The 18,238-nt window shown below is 35.5% G+C and overlaps 1 protein-coding gene across 3 annotated transcripts in view; it reads right to left on the bottom strand.

Annotated features, from left to right (window-relative positions):
• Atad2b (ATPase family, AAA domain containing 2B) overlaps window positions 1-18,238 on the bottom strand; it is a 187,919-nt gene that overhangs the window by 23,331 nt on the left and 146,350 nt on the right. For 2 of the 3 annotated variants that reach the window (XM_004627459.2, XM_023710917.1), the window contains 3 exons: window positions 12,821-12,956; window positions 10,956-11,152; window positions 7,111-7,270 (listed from right to left, as the gene is read on the bottom strand). In XM_004627459.2, coding sequence (XP_004627516.1) covers window positions 7,111-7,270; window positions 10,956-11,152; window positions 12,821-12,956 — 493 coding nt within the window. The remainder of the gene's footprint in view (window positions 1-7,110; window positions 7,271-10,955; window positions 11,153-12,820; window positions 12,957-18,238) is intronic. The other variant, XM_004627460.2, reaches the window with a different exon arrangement.

Below are 18,238 nucleotides of genomic sequence, written 5' to 3'. Positions count from 1 at the left end.
GGGGAGAGGTGGGGAGAGGAGGGGAGAGGAGCCATCTACTATAAGACCAAGAATAGGAAACAGTCAAACTTAATATGTAACATCATAATCAAGATCAAGTATCACGTACAGGGGCTGGGGAGATAGCAAGCGCCGACCTGGCAAGTACAAAGTCCTGAGTTTGATACCTGGTACCAAAAAAATAAAAACAAATACCAGGTATAGGTCATATTCAGGACCTACAGTTTAAACTTCTCCTCACTCCATATTTATATTCTGCCTACATCATTCTCTAGGGAGAGAATCTGGGTAAATACTTAGTCAACATATATAACTTCTAAGATTTCTAGCTTTGTCTTCTATGTATATGCTAGTTTTCTTCCCAAATGACCAAGTGTTCTGCAAAACAGAATACTGTAAGCTTTCAAATACTCAAGGGAGCTTGTAAAAGTAATACAACATTCATGTAATTTCCACTTGCTACAGAACAGACCCTGAGGTTGTTTTTCTGGTGCATAACAAGTGGTTCTGTTGCTAAGAAAAAAACAGGCCTCTTGACTAAAGATATTTTTAAAAAAAGGAGATGATAATGTTCTGAATTATATCACTGTAGCTACATAAAAGAGTTAAAGAAGGAAGTTGCAAATATGTCAACTTAACCCTATAAGATAAAGCCATAATTTTAAAGTACAGAATTACGTTCTGTAGTAAAAGGTTATACTGTACCAGAAACCAGTGCTTCTTTCTTAATGGTAATATTAGTATCAATGCAGTTATACCTAATTACTTAGAGGAGAAAATCTGGATAGATCTCAATAGGCTTTATCCAAGAGCTCAAATTCATTTTCATGCTTCCTAGGCTTGATCCCAATGAGGATTAAATTCAAAGTATAGTTTAGAAAACATAATGCCCACAATGCATAAGAGGTTCTTCCTAGACCAATACACAGGTACCTCCTAAAGAACTAATTTAAATTCCTCAAATACTATTTAAATAGAAATGACAACTAAGAATGTAAATGTCAACAGCTAACCTTTATGGAACACTATGTCCCAGGCATTACAATAAGGGTTTAACATAGTTACGAGGAGCCACAAGAAAATGGTAATTTTCTAAGACTCAACGTAATAACACTTTCTCATTTAATCCTTACAATCACCCAAATACCGAATACAACTATTATCCCTATTGTAAGATGAAAAAAACTAGAATTTAGAGAACTATGAAAGAGATGAGCTGGGAGTGAAGCCAAAGTTTAAATACAGAGCCCACCTTCTCACTACCACATAATATAAGCAGACTCTGTGTCTTAAGAAACTAGCAGGCTGAGTTTGTCATCACCCAAGTACTCTCATGCACCACTCACAGCACTATGCAGACAGCTGTGCAATCTCACATAGGCCCCCAGCAAGAGACGGCCATCCTGTGGCAAGATGGGACACAGTAAGGAAGATGATTCCCTACCTGCATAAAACTGCTAAGTGGATTAACAGTGAGTGGCCTTCATGCTGCTAATGTATTTTAAAATTATTTTTAGTGAAGATTTTAAAGTTACACATTAAAAGCCTTAAGAGATATACATTCTTGAATGCATTAATTCCACCCAAAGGAGTTTATTATCAGGAAATAATTTAAAATATACACAAAACTTGTTATAAAAATATTTACCAGTGTTTATAACTATAGGTGAAGAGCTGGGGAGATAGCTCAGTAGAATAAGCGCTTGCCTGGCAAGCGCAAGGGCCTGAGTTCAATCCCTGGTTCCGCCAAAAAAAATAATAATTATAAATATAGGTGAAAAACTTAAAAACCTAGTAAGCTGTTACACCATATCTACATATGACAGCCCAGAGAGCATCTCTCACTGTGCTGCCGAGGCCAGTCTAACGCTTACAAGCTTAAGTGGTCCTCTCTTAAATTACCAAGTAACACAGTACAGACATGGGCCACAATGTTGGGTTCCTACAAATGATATTTTAAATGGGGGAAAAATTCTTTAATTTTAAACTTTTTACAAAATATAGGAATAACAAACTCATATAATTATTTTAATAAAAGTAATATGCATTTACAGACTATATATAAAGTATGACCATGAGGTAGAAAGGGGATGACACTAGATAATGTAATATATAGTACTATAATTTTCTTTGTCCTTATTTTTATACATTTTTCTACAAGACTTATAGGCAAAGTAAACAAACTACAAGAGGGAAATAACCTTTTGAAAATTTGCATTTATTCTGCCTCTTAACTTGGAATTAAGATAAGTGATTTGGTAAATGGTCAAAACTCAAGTGAGAAATTACTAATTTCATGTAATACTGAGAAATCCAGAACATTTGGCCACATGCTGTACATTGGGAACCATTACATACCATCCCCCAAAAGATGCAAATGCAAATATTATAAATATATTTAGGTAACAAATGCAAATATTAACTGTGAGTTAATATTAAAAAGTGAGTTAATGTTTTAAAAATAAACATTTATTTGTGCATTACATATTAAAGAAAGAGAATTCTAAATAAAGAGGGGGGAAAAAATTTAACAGCTAGGAGTTGGCCTGGCACTGTCTGCTAAAAATCAGTGTACTCATGTTAAACTTAAATTCGCAGAACATCAGTATCAGACACCACCACCATACGACAACCATTAGTCAATATAAGCAAAATCTTGCAGTAATAGTGTCTAAACATGGGCAAAAACATGACCATGTCTTAAGCATAAATATAACCAAACATAATCCTCTCCCCACAAATATGAATAAATACCATTTCTTTAGCAATCACAGCTTTAACCTTGCTCCACTTTTCTGACCTTCTAGGCCAGGGAATCCCAACCCCTGGCCCATGGGCCAGACCAGTCTACAGTCTGTTAGGAAGCAGGCCAGGCGAAGCATCATCTCTACTTATAGTCATTCTCCAGTGATCAAATTACTGACTGGGCTCTGTCTCCTATCAGATCAGTGACATTATGAGATTCTCGTTGGAACACAAACCCTACTATGCATTGTACATGAGAGGGACCTAGGTTATTTAATTGTTAAGAGATTCTAATACCTGATAATCTGAAGTGGAGCTGAGGCAGTGATGTTAGTGCTGGGGAGCAGAGATGGTAAAAATATCAATTGCTTGCAGAATCATTAAAACCCTGTCAGCAAACAGCAAGTGACAATTAAGCTATATCTGGTGGCAGGCTTTTAGCAAGTGAGTTTGAAGTACTTCAATTTTATAGCTGCTTCTGATAGCAGGCTTTAAGTAAGAACCCAACACTTAGTCTGCTCATGACCTGCCTATTGTTTTATGTACCATTTCCACCTGCACTGTCATATAGTAAGCTGAAAAACTAACCCACCCCAAAAAGAGTAAAAAGCAAATGTCACCGTAAAGCTTATTTGAAAGAAGGGCCCAAATATGAGATAGCAGAGATCTAAACCTGCCAACAAAAAAGAAGTTGCATTTAAGAGAAAATAGTAAGAGTCCTATTTAAATTACAGGTTCATGCCAACAGGTGGTTCAGATTATCTAAGCCCTTTGTATAATATGTAGTGATCAGCTATTCAATGAAGCCAAGAGACTTTTCAAAATTGCTTTTTCACATAGAGATTAAGCACCCTGTGTTAAAACACAAGCTTTTAAAGATAAATACAAACAAACAAACCCCATGAAAACTAAGAACAGGAGCAAATACTGAAAGCTACCACTTCCTCAAATGTGTCTGTACTAAGAGCATCATCCTTAGTGGCTGGCTGCACTGCCAAAGCTAAGAAGCCTTTTACGGAAGAGTTGGTCCTGCTAAAAAGATATCTGTCATCAGCCAGACATAATGGTACATGCCTATAATCCTAGTACTCAGGAAGCTGAGGCAGGAAGATCACTGTGAGTATGATATCAGCCTAGGCTACAAAGTCAGTTCAAAGCCACTGTGGCTTACCTAATGAGACCTTATCTTAAATTTAAAAAAATAAAAAAGGTATCTGTCATGAACTTTGAGGAGAGGATATGGTTCAAAAGGTGACACTGACTCCTCTTTCAGCTAGCATGCTACATAAAATGATGAAATGAAGGATCCTGAGCCACAATTATCAGAGGATTAATGAGTCATTGTGGTACCCATCCGGGCTGATGAATCTACTGATGCTGACATCAAGGCTACAATGTTTTTGTGCATTTCATTTTTCAGGAGGATATGTGTGAGGGTACATTATGATGCCCTTCTGTTACCAACCAACACAACAGCTGCAGGGCTAGTCAAATCTTAGGATGACAACATCAGAAAAACTGAAATGGCAACTTTATGTTGCTATGTCTATGGACAGAGCACCTGCCATGACTTGACTGTCTTCTGGTTTCCTCACTCTGGTCAAACAGGTAAGATTCTGATAGTGTGTCAACACACTGTGTCACCCATAGAGAAATGCTGGCTAGCCAGACAATGTCAATGAACTCAACATTTTGCAGAATATGATTAAAATTATCAATCAGATTAAAATACATGCTCTTAATTTATAACTGCTCATGCAGCTCTGTCAAGAGATGTAGGCAGAATTTACACTATCTTCTCTTATACACAGAAGTGAAATGGTTTTCTAAAGGCACATCACTGGTCACAGTTTTTGAATTACAAGAACTTCTCTAGAATTTTCATTTAGAAAACGAGTAACCACTGGCAGCACATTTCCGTGACACATGATGGGTCATAAAATTTGCTTAGCTGTATGATATATTCAACCTGCTTAACAAATTTAATCTGGTACATGGGAGTGCAACAACAGTGCTCAATTCAGCAGACAGAGTGGCTGCATTCAAAATCAAACTGGAATAATGGAGACAATGAATGAACACTGAAATTTTTAATAGGTTTCAAACATTAGGGGAAATCTTAAAAGAGATTTAGTCAGGGCATTCTTTGTCCCAGTTGGTTCATAATCACCTATGTCAGTTTTTAAAAGGCTGAGTATTATTTTCCAACCACAGAAGACTCCTAAGCTGGAGAGGAGTAGATGTTCAAGCCATTTGTGAAGCCAGGTGAATTGAGTCTGTCTTAGGAAAAAAATCAACTGCTTGAGACTGAAAATGATGTTGGTCTTAAAAGTATGTTGGAGGGTCAGGGATATAGTTCAGTGGTACAGAGCCTGCCTGGCAAGCCCAATGTCCTGAGTTCAAATCCCAATACAAAAAAAGAAAAAAAATGTCATAGATAAACTTCAAATCTCCAAACGTTCAGGATTAAAGTCCAGGTGGAATATTCTGAGAGTCTAATCCCATTTCAAAAATTGTAATTCTGTGAGGCACAGTTTTCTGCAGTGATAGCAACCAAAATGAAGTGGAGTACACTAGACATAACACACTTGAGGTGCCACTGTCTCCCATCACCCCAAAATGAGGGACCATTTAGTTATAGGAAAACAAGATCAGGCCTCACACCATCTGCATTATGGTGAGCCGTATTATTTCATTATATATTACAGTGTAATAATAATAAAGTGCCCAACTGTTATGGTTTGTGTCTAGTTGTCCTCCCAAAGCCTCATGTAGTCATGGGGCAGACTTCTATAGTCTATGATTAATTCTCGATCCAATACTGGGGATTATGGATGTGAGTGCTACCCCCACCCTGTGGCAGATGATCTGCCTACAAATGTAAGGAGGGGAGAAAAGCTTGCTAGCTGCTGAAGCTGCTGTTCCTCCCTGTGCTCCTTGCTGTTTTCCACCCATCATGAATGGCTGTCCTCTTCCATGTGACTCTCTGCCTTAGAGCCAGCCAAATATGGACCGAAACCTCCACTAACTGTAAGCTAAATAAAACTTTCCTTCCTTAATTTTGGGTGTCCGGCATTTTGTACCAGCAATGAGAGAGGAATAACTGGGACAACAATAAATGTAACACCTCCCCTCCAGGGGAAAACTGTCTTACATGAACCTGGTTGCTACAGTAAAAGAGAATGGAATTGGTGTTATAAGTGCTTATGTTACCTAATCTCAAAATTATTTCACATCTTAATAGCACTGCAGTGGGCCAGCTAAATAGCTCAGCGGAATAAAGTGCTTGCAAGCAGGCGCAGGGGCTGGGGTTCAATCCCAAGGCCTGCCGGGCCGTTCCTGCACCCAGGGTGCTCTGAGACAGCAACTGAGACTGGGCGTGGTGGCATACACCTGTAATCCCAGCTCTTGGGAGGCTGTAAAAAGGCAGATCACTACCAGTCTGATATAGTAGTGAGACCTTGAACACCCTGTAGACCTTGCCCTTAAAAAAAAAAAAAAAAAGCATTGCAGTGTTATATCCTTGTGCTATCACCAAGGTCACTTAAGTGCAATCTTATAGGGTTCCCCATAGCAAACATTTCTTGTTTATAATAAATCATTTTTACTATACATATGTTCCTGGAGGGAAATATGAAGAGTTAGGACAACAGACCTGTGTATGGAGTGGAATAAGGAGTAAAACAATAAAATTATGTAAGAATACTTAAAATGTATAGAACAGATAACATTCTACATAAAAGCATTTTGATATAAAGTTACTCTATTCTGGATTCTCACAAATTCAAAAATCTGTGTCCATCAGCACTGCTGAAGCTGAGTATAAAAATAAAAGTTAATTTCTTGTTTGCAGAAAGCTAAGATAATTGTACTACTAATTTCTATTGGTTTACTGAAAGAACAGTTAATACTTAATCTTTTTATTTTTCATTTTTTTACCAATTTTGTGTGCTTATATCTGGTAATCTGAACATCCCTTTTGAAGATAACAATATGCATACACTTTTCATAATACTAGAAAAATTCGGGCAAATTTTTTTACAGTAAAATAAAATAATTCTTGTCTGCTTGGTTCCCCATCAATCTAAGCAAAATCAGAACATAATTATAAAAAACAAAAAGTAAATACAGGAAGTAAACCAAAACATAGTATTTAAAAAAAAAAAAAAACCCCAAAACATACTACCCAGAAATACAAAATTCTTTAAGTCTATTATCCTTATAATAAGTCTCTTAAAGGGTGTAAACACAATATTAGATTCTAAAGCGAATTTATTTATCTAAATGATAGGTGTGAGTTAATATTTACACTGTAAACTGTTCTTTCATTAATTTCAAAGTGAATTTTACACTGAGTATCCTTACCTCCTGGATCCTTATCTGGATTGTACTCTAAAGCATTGCTACAGATGAGGTCAATATCTTGCAAGAAATCTTTAGCGGTCAGATAATTATGTTTATCAATTTTAGTTATTACTGTTGATAAATCCATTGGTTCTTTAATTACTTCAAGATAATCTGAAACCTAAAACAAATAGAAAATGTTAATGAAATTGCTTGCAGTTTTTCATATAAATTTAATTCATAAAAGCAAAATTAAAACAATTATTTAAAAATTAAATCTAGATTTTTAAGAATTACAGATAAAAGTACAGTGCTATTTATGCTACTAAAGTTACTATCTGACATACTTTCCATGAAAAGCTTCAGTTTCCAAGTCATATCTACAACCAACTCTGAAATGCTGCTCATCTTGAAAATGGAAACCAACTGTCAGCTTTTTTTTTAATCCTTGGCTTAGCTGAGAATGCATGAATAAAAGCATCCAATAAGTATTATTAAATGTTACCTCAAGAAAAGAAACAGGAAAACAAAACAAGGAAAAATAAAAAGCATAGACTTTTCATAATACTAGAGAAGTTTCGGTAAATCTTTTAAAATTTTTCAACAAAAATTTCCTTTTTATAAGAAGAATGATTTCATGGAAAGTATTTTCCACTCCTTTGGAGTCATTACAAACATTTTGAGTCAATTATATAATAAAGCTGAGTACTGTTTTGTAACTAGTGAAAGATTTGCAGGACTTGTCCTTACATTAAACAAATCTGCCAAAAAGAAAAGAGTGTTTTTTGCCTAATGTGCTGATTTTTCTGGGAGATAATCCAAACTAGGAGACATTAAGTTATGATGTACAAAATAAATTTTGTTTTCTGCCATATGACCAAATAAGAGAGCGTTTGCAACCTATATCTATTGCCTCCCAAATGCAAATCTCAAAATAAGTAATTAGATTTGACATAAAAGCCAGCTTAGCAAGAATTTCTCAGATTAATCTAGGATCATGACTAGGGGTTGAGTAATTTCTGCTCTCTGAAAGTAAAGATTTCTTATGTTATATTTTCAAATGTCATCAATGCTATGATTTTTAAATTCACAAGCAACATTTACATAGGCAATTTGTATACATGACTTATATGGATATATTTAACTTATATAGGTAGATTTTTTCTTTGTTTTTGATTTTAAGAACAGGGTCTCTCACTACCAAGTTTTTTGTTTATTTTTTAGACTCCCTATGTAGCCCAGGATAGCCTTGAATTCATGGCAACCCTCCTGCCTCAGCCTCTGAGTACTAGGATTATAGATGTGCACCACCACACCTGGCTCACAAGCAGTTTAGGCTGATTAAACTCACTACCTTGTCTTGAACTTGTGGTCCTCCTGCCCAATGCCAAGTACTAGGATTAGAGGCATGTGCCACTACATGTGGCTTAGTTTTCAAACTTTAGGATTATTTATACAAATATCAGAAATAAGAATATGCACACTTCTTTATTTTTGGTCTTTGTAGCTCAAAAGCCAGTGAGTCTCTTTATAGGGGGAACCATTTAGTATACTAGAACGAATAACAGTTCAAACTTATTAATCCAATGCTTTGTTCTGGCATGCCCAGAACAAACAAGTAAGAACTTCCACAAACTGAAAAATACTATAAAATTTAATATTATTAAAGACTAAACAATTTTAGCACATAAGCATAATTTTAAATTTAAGTTTCTAAAGTTTACTTGCCCTGCAGTCTGCTTTGAAATTTGTAAGTTTTTAGGTACTTCAAATTCACTATTTGAATATGAACTTTCAAGTTTCAGTATAGCTAAGTGTTATCTTGTTTTCTCCATTCCAACTTTCCCAGTTACTATGTTTTCAACTTTCAGAGCAGACAAAAATCAGTAGCAGAATAAACTAAAGAACAAAGGAAAAACAAGAGAAACATAACCTTTAAGTAAAACTGTTGTCTGATCAACCTATCATCTTCTATTTCCATATTGTGACTTGTTCACAAAGTGGAGTTTTTTTTAATTAATTTACTTGATACAGGGTCTTGCTACACAATTCAGACTCATAATGATCCTCCTATCTCAGCCTCCCCAGCACTGGGATCACAGGAGTACATACCACACCTGGTTTCGGGGTCAGCACAGCATGAGATACCAGGGATCGAACTTGGGTTCTAGCACTTGCCAGGCAGGAGCCTAAACTACTGAGCTATCTCCCCAGCCACACAAAGCTGTAATTATAGATAGATGACATTTGAAGCTGAGAATCTTCTCTGGATGGAAAGAAAAGGCTTTCTTAAACAAAAGGGAAACTCGTTTATTCCCAGCATAGGAGGTTGAGTTACCTTTAAGAGGTACCATAGGCTAAATGGAGGAGGAACTTGCTTATTTATGAAAAGCAATCTTCAAAATTGGCTAATAGTTTTACTATGAAAGAAAAATGCTCCATAAATAAAATGATGCTTATGAATTTAAAATGCAAATTAGCCTTGTACTATTATTCCAGTGGGAAAAGATATCAAGTAGCTGAGATGTAAAGAATGTGGGCTTTGAATTTAAAAACAAATAGAAAAATTCCCTCAGGCTTGATGGTGCATACCTACAATCCCAGCACTCAGGAGAATCATGAGCTTGAAGTCAGACTTGGGTGCACAGTAAGTTCAAGGACAGCACAGTGAGACCCATCCTCAAAAAAACAAAGCAAAACAAAAAATCCTCTCAAGTGTTGGACTTGTTGCTTGCCAACAAGTCTCAATTTCCTCGGTTGCCAGATGAGACTAATAAAGACACTCCAAGGCTTTCAGAGGATCAAATGGGCAAAACTATGCATTGCACATAAATATTAAAATAACCTTTTTGATAAACTCTTTAATTCCAAAGAGGGGGAAACATTACTTTCAGACTTGCCAGAAGGGGGAAAAACAGAATGCTAATTCATTCTTCTCAGTCTTGGATGAGATAATGGTTCCAAAGGAATATGCTCAAGTCCAAAAGCACAGATTTCACAATCAGGACGCAACATTAAGTACTGAATAATTTTATAACTCAAATTTAAAAGAAAATTAAAAAATCAAAACTAAAAACACCAAAGCTGTTCAAACATGGAGTCTGAACTATAAGAAGAAGGCCAGTAAAGATGACATTGTGTTCATCCACATACTATATTATCCCAGGATAAAACAACACCAACAAGAGGGGAAAAAACCAAAATTTAAATTGATAGTATTATAGTAGATTCCAAATGGAAAATTCCTTTTCTCATCATCACAAACCATGCTCCCACAAGCACACAAGACAATACACATAGAAAGTGAGAAATTTTCCACTGGGAGCAGAGAGAAAATCTGTAAAGAGAAAAACAGTTTTAGGTGCATCACATGTGGCTAGCATCAAATAGTAACTTAAACCACAGACATTTCCAAATATGAAAGACTAAGAAGTGTCAAGTGGCCAAAGTTTGGCCTCCTCTTTCAAGGAGGTATATGTAATCTGGGAAATGCCAGTATCAATTGATATTTTGATTGATCATTATCAATATACTTTTTGACAGCAGGATTTATCCTGGAATAAAAATAGTCTAGTATGGACATTTTACTTAAGTAACTTTGAATTAACTCTTCCTAAATTGAAGAGTATGAGATCACAAAGATCAATGATAATTAAGAGGATATATACACATTGATCACTAATTTCATCTAAAAGTCACCAGATGTTTACTGATGACATAGGTAGGTATCACATGGATTAAAATTTTACAGGCTAGGGGTAATATTCATCCATGCCTTTGCTTTTTTTCCTTCCAAAAAAAGATGTCAATATTTTTTTTCTTTTAGCCAGTTCAACTTCACTGTTTGCACACTACTGAAACAAGACCTCTTCAATATCCACCGGTTTGCTGAAGATGTTAAAGCGTTTATCTGTGGCCAGCCTCTTGGTTACATCCCTGAGAAACAATCGCAACTCTCTTAAAGTATTTTCCTCCTGGTCTTCCATCCGATTTTTTTCTGATTCTGATAACTGACGAGGTGGAGAAGGTAATGCAAGAGGAAGCACTTCCATAGCACAAAGAGCTAAAGAAAAGAAAAGGCAATGTTAAGCTTCCCAACAAGGTGAGCAAGGACCTTAATTACTATTTTGGCATTCTTTCAAATGTTCTAGTGTTCTACAGCACTGACAAATAAATGAACCACACAAATCCAGTAAATAAGAACTCAAATGGAAACAAAAATCAAATATTACGGGATAGCTTCATATTACAAAATATAATAGGACAAAAGACGATTTAAAATAATTTGGCTCGAGGCAATATTTATAACTTCATGAAAAATATTTTCAGTCAAAATAAATACCTTAAGGTACTACATACTAACATTCTTAAAATCCATCTTTCTTTTTCCCTGCCTCCCTATTCCTTCTCTTCCTCCCTTTCTGCCCAGCCTTCAATTTTTCCTCCCCCGTGCTAGGAATTTAGCATAAGCCCTTGTTTATGTTAGCCTCTACAACTGAGTTTCTACAACTGATCAACAACACCCTCTGCCTCAGAATTTTGGTTTTAGATAATAAATAAATCTTCTATCCTCATAATCTGAGTATCACACAGTGGGGATAGTGAATAGCACTTGCAAGAAGGAAGCTAAAAAAAAAGAAAAAAAGAAAAGAAAAAGAACCAAAAAGAGAATACTAAAGTCATGGAAAAGACCTTTAAAAATCTCAAGTGACAAGTGTTACATATAATATCCATACTACTTCAGACTCTGAGTCAAATCAAAAATCTTCTTAAAAGGTTAACCCTCCAAATCATAATATTATTATTCCTTACACGATTTAAATGGCATGGGGCCCAGAGAGATAGCTCAGTAGAATAAGCACTTGCCTGGCAAGCGCAGGGTCCTGAGTTTATTTTCAGCCCCTGATACCACAAAAAAAAGGCATCATACTAAGTTCAAGATTAAAATGCTAAACATTGTTTTCACTCATTTCTAAACTGCCTCTAAAATGAGAAATGAAATTTAACAAAAACAAAAGTTTAAAAATTCAGATCTATCGTTTTCACAGAGAAAATCTGGAAAGGACTGAGGCCCAATATTATCAAAAGGTTAAATAATGTAACCAATAAAAACATAGAAAATTATATAGCAAAGAAAGGATTTGAGGTCAGGAGTAGTGGCAGAAGCCTATAATGAGAATATGAAAGACAGAAAAGAACAAACGAACATAGCAGGAATGGGAAACATATTTAACATTGTAATTTGTGTAACACCTGATATTCACAGCCTGCTCTAGTCCTAGGTAATTGAAATGACTACAAGAGACCAGAACTGAAGATCTTTTTTCTTCTGGCTTTTTGAGCCAGCAGAATGTAAAATTTACTACAGAATCACAACTGGAGAGATGAGGAAAAAGCCTAATTAATAAAGCTTTAATGGCGGGGAGTTGGGGGGTGAGGGTTAGAAGGAGGGGGAGGGCAAGGGACAAAAAGATGTGTTAAGCACATACATAAATCTCTGATGATGAATATGGGGATCATGCACTGCAAATGTGTGTGCTAATAAAGAAAACTTAAAAATAAAGCTTTACTGAATACAATGGCCACTTCTGCATGTCTCCATCTAAAGATAAACAGAATGTGACAAGCAGTATTCATTTCCATACAGAAAGTGTTAAAAAAAAACTGACTCTAGGGAAGCTTGTTTCTCAATTCCACTGCCATGATTTTCCCAATAATCTTAGGAACTTACCAGTGTGTTTCCTTCTTGGTGGCACCATTGATGCCTGATTGAGAATGAGTTCTTGGAAAAATTTTCTTCTGTCTTCTTCAATCGGTCTTTGAATATACAAGACCTCTTCATACTGTATTCTAAAGATACATTTAACCTAGACATACACACAAAGACAATGAATATATAAAGCACTAAAAGCATACACGATATACCAAACTATAATTTTTTCAACTTCCAGTATCATTTTCAATATTCATAGACTATTTCCTTGATATTAAGGTTAACTTATTCCTAGGATATGCTGGTAAGAGCTTTGACCTCGTGCACTAAACAAAAATGAATGAATGTACACTGGCTGACAACATTAATCAATGACACTGTATCTGGGAGAATCTTTAGCTAATAGCAAAAGGATAACTATAGCAGTCAGATGGCAATAGTCTCAAAGGGCTTTCACATAAGAGCAGAAAAGTAATTTAGAATCTCTAATAAGGAATTGGAAGAATGTTACTGACTTTTCTTATCCCCAGATCTCTTTGTATTTCCTATCACTTATTTCCTTCCCTATGCTCTTTCTCTACTAACTTTACATCTTCCACTTCAACTAAACTAGATCTTCATTCTCTTTATGGAATATTCCATTAATGCCAAAATATCAAAGCAAAAATACTCCAGTCATTCTCATATCCTGTAACTCATTCTACCAATGAATATCTATCTCTCATGTGTTTGCCTATTCTATAAAGACTTTGGCCCCAGAGCTCCCTTTTCCAAGATATGCTATTAAATCCTCTTAAGATTATCTACATTTGTCACTGTGACACTTAACACCTCATGTTTTGGGGGTGTCTATCTTCTAACTTCTACACATCAAATTCATTGAGAAGAGGTCATTCTTATTCATTCATTTTCCTTACCTACCAGAGTACCTGGAAACTGTGTGTATGCATGCACTCCTCCACATGCACTCTGTCATTCAGCTATACCCTCAACCCCTATTAACGATTCTTAATAGGTATGTATCAAATGACTAAAGGATGTGATTTGGAAACTGCAAATAAAAAAAGAGGGGAAATCATTGGAAAGGAAAAAAGTACCAACCGTGACTATGGAAATGACTGGATTAGGAGGCAAGATGTCAAATTCTCACCTAAATTTAGTCATGCATTTGTGTTAAGTTTTGGATAACTCATTCAATTTGCTATTTCTAGCTACCTACTGGATTAACTTGAAGAATTAAATACCAGGCAGCTTCATAAATATTATGTCATTGCATCTTTATAACAATGAAGTGTTTAATATTCTCTTGTTTTATACATTATGCAATTTGGGATTAAAGGTTTTAATCCGATTTAAGGTCACAAAATAATGAACACTTGACTACAAAAACTTTAAAGCCCTTTTCTTGCTCCAAAATTTTGGGACAAAAAACAATAAAAAGTAGAGATCAGAATTCAAAAGTTGGATAGGGAATTATATATTTCAACCCAAATTTAAATCATTTAAGAGTTTAACTAAAAAAATTCTTAAAACCAGTATAAACAATTATTTCTAGATGAATATATGCTTTTTGCTGATCTCTGCTTTAATATATTTCCCAATCACTTTTAATTAGAGAAGATAAAGGCTGGGAATAGAGCTCAGTGGCACAGCGCCTGCGTGGTAAGTATGAGGCCCTGAGTTTAATTCTCAGTACCAAAAAATAAAAATAAATAATAAATAATTAGGATATTGTATATTCAAAAGAAGGCCTTTTCTTTCTGGGCCAAGTTTTCATGCTATTTAACACCTTGTATACTTCTGGCTACTCTGTTCCTGTTATAGGACCCTAAATTTTCAGTAGTATAACAAGCTCAGCCAGTCCTCACCAGCATGGTGGCTTCACATTGGGTAGTATCAAAAGCAGCTGAATTGCATAGATTATCATAGTGGCTAAACTTTCCAGTTATAATTTTACAAACTAAACTACACTGCTAAAAAAATAAATAAATAAATAAATAAAAAATTAAAAAAAATAATAAACTACACTGCTATAAACAATTAGACACAAATGTTTTATTTAGAGTATTTTATTTAAAGTATCTGTTTAATTCAATCTTTAAGGATTTTGCAAAGAAGGGCATATGAGTTTTTTAATAGAGCCTGACCTAACCAGAAATTATGTGTTTTTAGCTTTAGTATTTAACATTTTGTAATAAACTTTAAAAAAAAGAATTTATAAAATGTCACCTCATATCCTTCTACTGGATTACCTTCATACACATTCCCTCCAACATGTTGATTTATGATTTGCCAGCCCTTCTTTGAAAGTTCTGGAAGCAAATTACTAGAATACACATTATGTGCCAAACATCATTCCAGATACTACAATTTAGGAACTGAAGAAAAGGGCCAGCGAGATAGCTCAGCAGACTAAGTGCCTGCTTAGGCAAGCACAGGGACCAGGATTAAATCTCTGGCACCACAGGCTGGGCTGGCTACACCCCCAGACACGTTGAGCTGGCCACCAAGACCAGGCATGGTGGAGCACGCCTTTAATTTCAGCACAAGTGAGGCTGAAAACAGGAAGATCAGTATAAGTCCAAGCTGTGCAGTGTATTTGGTACAAAATACATAAAATAAATAAATAAATACCAGGACTCAACTCCCAAAAACAGAAAGATTTTGTTCAAGAGTGACAAAACATTCATAGTTTTAAATATTCATCCTTCTGAAAATTTTAACGTTGTGTTGAATTTTGTGAATGCAGAAACATACCAAGAATAAGCCTACAATAATCCCGATATTCCTGCTAGGCTGTTACCAACCAACTGGAATTTATCATTTTACAAGTAGGCCATGTTCTTCTGCTGTAAACTCAATCCTAAACTTACCTTCTGCAGTCCCAAACTTGACATTACCACAAGACATGGCTCTTATAGTTCCCTAAATAAACCTTTTCTATTTCACTCTGGTATCTGCTTCCTAAAGCTTTCTTAGTGTGCCACTCAGTGTTTTGGATGTTTCTTTACTGGATTTTCCCAGATATATTTACGCATACCTTCCAATATCTCTCATTAAGCTTTTTGTTCCTAACTTTCGCTTTTTTTTTTTCCCCTCCTAGTAACAGGGATCAAACTCAAGACCTTGCACTTGCCAGGCAAGCAGTTATTCCACTAAGCTATCTCCCGGCCCTGTTCTTAATTTGTAATGACTGTGTATCTTTGTACAATCATCAGACACAAAATATTTTTATTACCTCCAATAAGTTTCCTCATGCTTATTTGTGGTCAACTGCAACTTACATTCACACATCCCAACCAATTTGCTTTCACTTTAGAGATTACCTCTTCTAAATAAGCTTCACATCATATGATGGTATAGTCTTTTATGTCTGTACTCTCTCACTTACTTACATTTAACTATTTCCCAGAACCTTTGAATTGTTTCCAATTTTTTGGCTATTATGAATATAATTATTAGAAACATTCACATAAAGAAGCCTTTATATGAATATACATTTTCATTTCTCTGGTGTAGATACCTGGAAGTACAACTGCTGAATCACTCCATAAATTTGTATTTAATGCTACAAAATGCCTTCATCACTTTACAATCCAACCAGCTGCATATAAGCCCTCATTTCTACACATCCTTGTCAACACTTAGTACTGTTTGTCTTTTTTATTATTGCTACTCTAGTGGGTTGCAAGCAGCAGTATTATTTCTGCTGTATTCCTCAATGACGAATACTATGCCTGTATTCTTGTACTTATTATTTTTAACCTCCTGTAGCAACCTCATGTATGAGTAGTCACAAAATATTTGTACTTTTTTAGATGGCTTACTTCACTCAAAGTAATGTCAAGGATTTTGTAGCATGCATCAAAAATTTCATGTTTTTAGGGGACAGGGAGATGGCTCAGTAGAATAGTGCTTTCCTGGCAAGCACAAGGGCCTGAGTTCAACCCCTGGTTCCACAAAAAAAAAAAAAAAAGAAAAAGAACAGAAAAAAGAAAAAGAAAAGAAAAGAAAGAAAGAAAAAAAAATCCTTGTTTTTGAATATAGGGCTATTTCTACTTTCAGCTATTATAAATAATGCTATTATGAACATGGGTATACAAACACCTGTTCTAGTCCCTACTTCCAATTCTTTTTGCTATTTACCCAGGAGTTGATGCTGGATCATCTGTCAGTTTTATACCTTAGTCTTTAAAGAAATGCTATACTGCTTTCCACAACAACTATAGAATTTTAAATTTTAACAGGAGAGGCAAAGGATTTCAACTGTTATACATCTCCATCAATATCTGTTTTAAAGAAATGTAGGACATTATAATTATATGACCTATGGAATAAGGCAAACCTGAGTACAAATCTTTGCTCTGCCTTATTAAAACCTGTACAAATTATTTTGTCCTACTTGCTACTAGTATACTAGCCCTAGTAGTCTGGAGTAATGATTTCCAAATTTTCATTTTTATTTTTTATCTTTTTTCCAGAACTGGAGATTGAACTCAGGCCCTTGTGCTTGCCAGGGAAGCACTTATTCCACTAAGCCATCTCCCCAGCCCCTTTAAAATGTTTTAATTCAAGTATCTTATCAGTAAAAAATAAAAAGTATTTCATCCAGAGTGACAAACTTATTTAAACAGTCTTCTAATACATTATTTTATTACAAAATATGTGCAAACAAAATATTTATAGCAATATGAAAAAATATGAATAGAAATTCTAGTATTTTCTAGGATCCCAATGTACTATTTGAATATAGAAACTATTGAACTAGAAGTCTGAGCAATAAATTTGATGATAACAATATGTAATATAACAACCATCGTTAATTTCCTGAACTAGAAAAGAAAAGGAGAGGGACAAAGAAATACAAGAACAAAAAAAAAAATACAAGAACTTAAAGGTGACACTGAGCTGCGGAGATAGCTCAGTGATGTAAACACCTGCCTGACAAGTGCAAGGACCCTGGTTTGACACCCAGTACCACATGCCATGCTGGTCACCAAAACCAGGCATGGTGACACATGCCTGTAACGTTTCCGGCTGAGACAGGTGGATCACTACAAGTCTGAACTGCGAAACAAGACTCTGTACCAAATAAATAAGTATTTTTTAAAAACTTAAGGACGGAGGCCTGCCCCTTAGCTCAGTTCTTTAAGTGGCTGCTTCAACAAAGCAGTCAGGCTCAGGTTGCTGTGGTTCGATCCCCACAACTAAAGCTAGCCAAACCTGCCCTGAAGGCATTCGGAGCAAAAACAAATTTAAGGACAGGAAAACAGTTTGTTCTATGTTCAAATACTTATTCAATATAAACATTAATAAGGGCAGTCCTAGCCCAGGTCCAGTGAGTGTGTGGAGAGCTTCCTGCTACCCTGTGCCGGCGGGACCAGTCCCAGCCCAGGCACAGCATGGGCCGGACCCTCTCCCACCCCCTGGGGCTGC

The sequence above is a fragment of the Octodon degus genome, unplaced genomic scaffold, assembly GCF_000260255.1.
Source record: "Octodon degus isolate 3935 unplaced genomic scaffold, OctDeg1.0 scaffold00019, whole genome shotgun sequence".
In the NCBI taxonomy this organism is placed as follows: domain Eukaryota; kingdom Metazoa; phylum Chordata; class Mammalia; order Rodentia; family Octodontidae; genus Octodon; species Octodon degus.
This window is presented reverse-complemented; position numbering and strand designations above follow the sequence as displayed.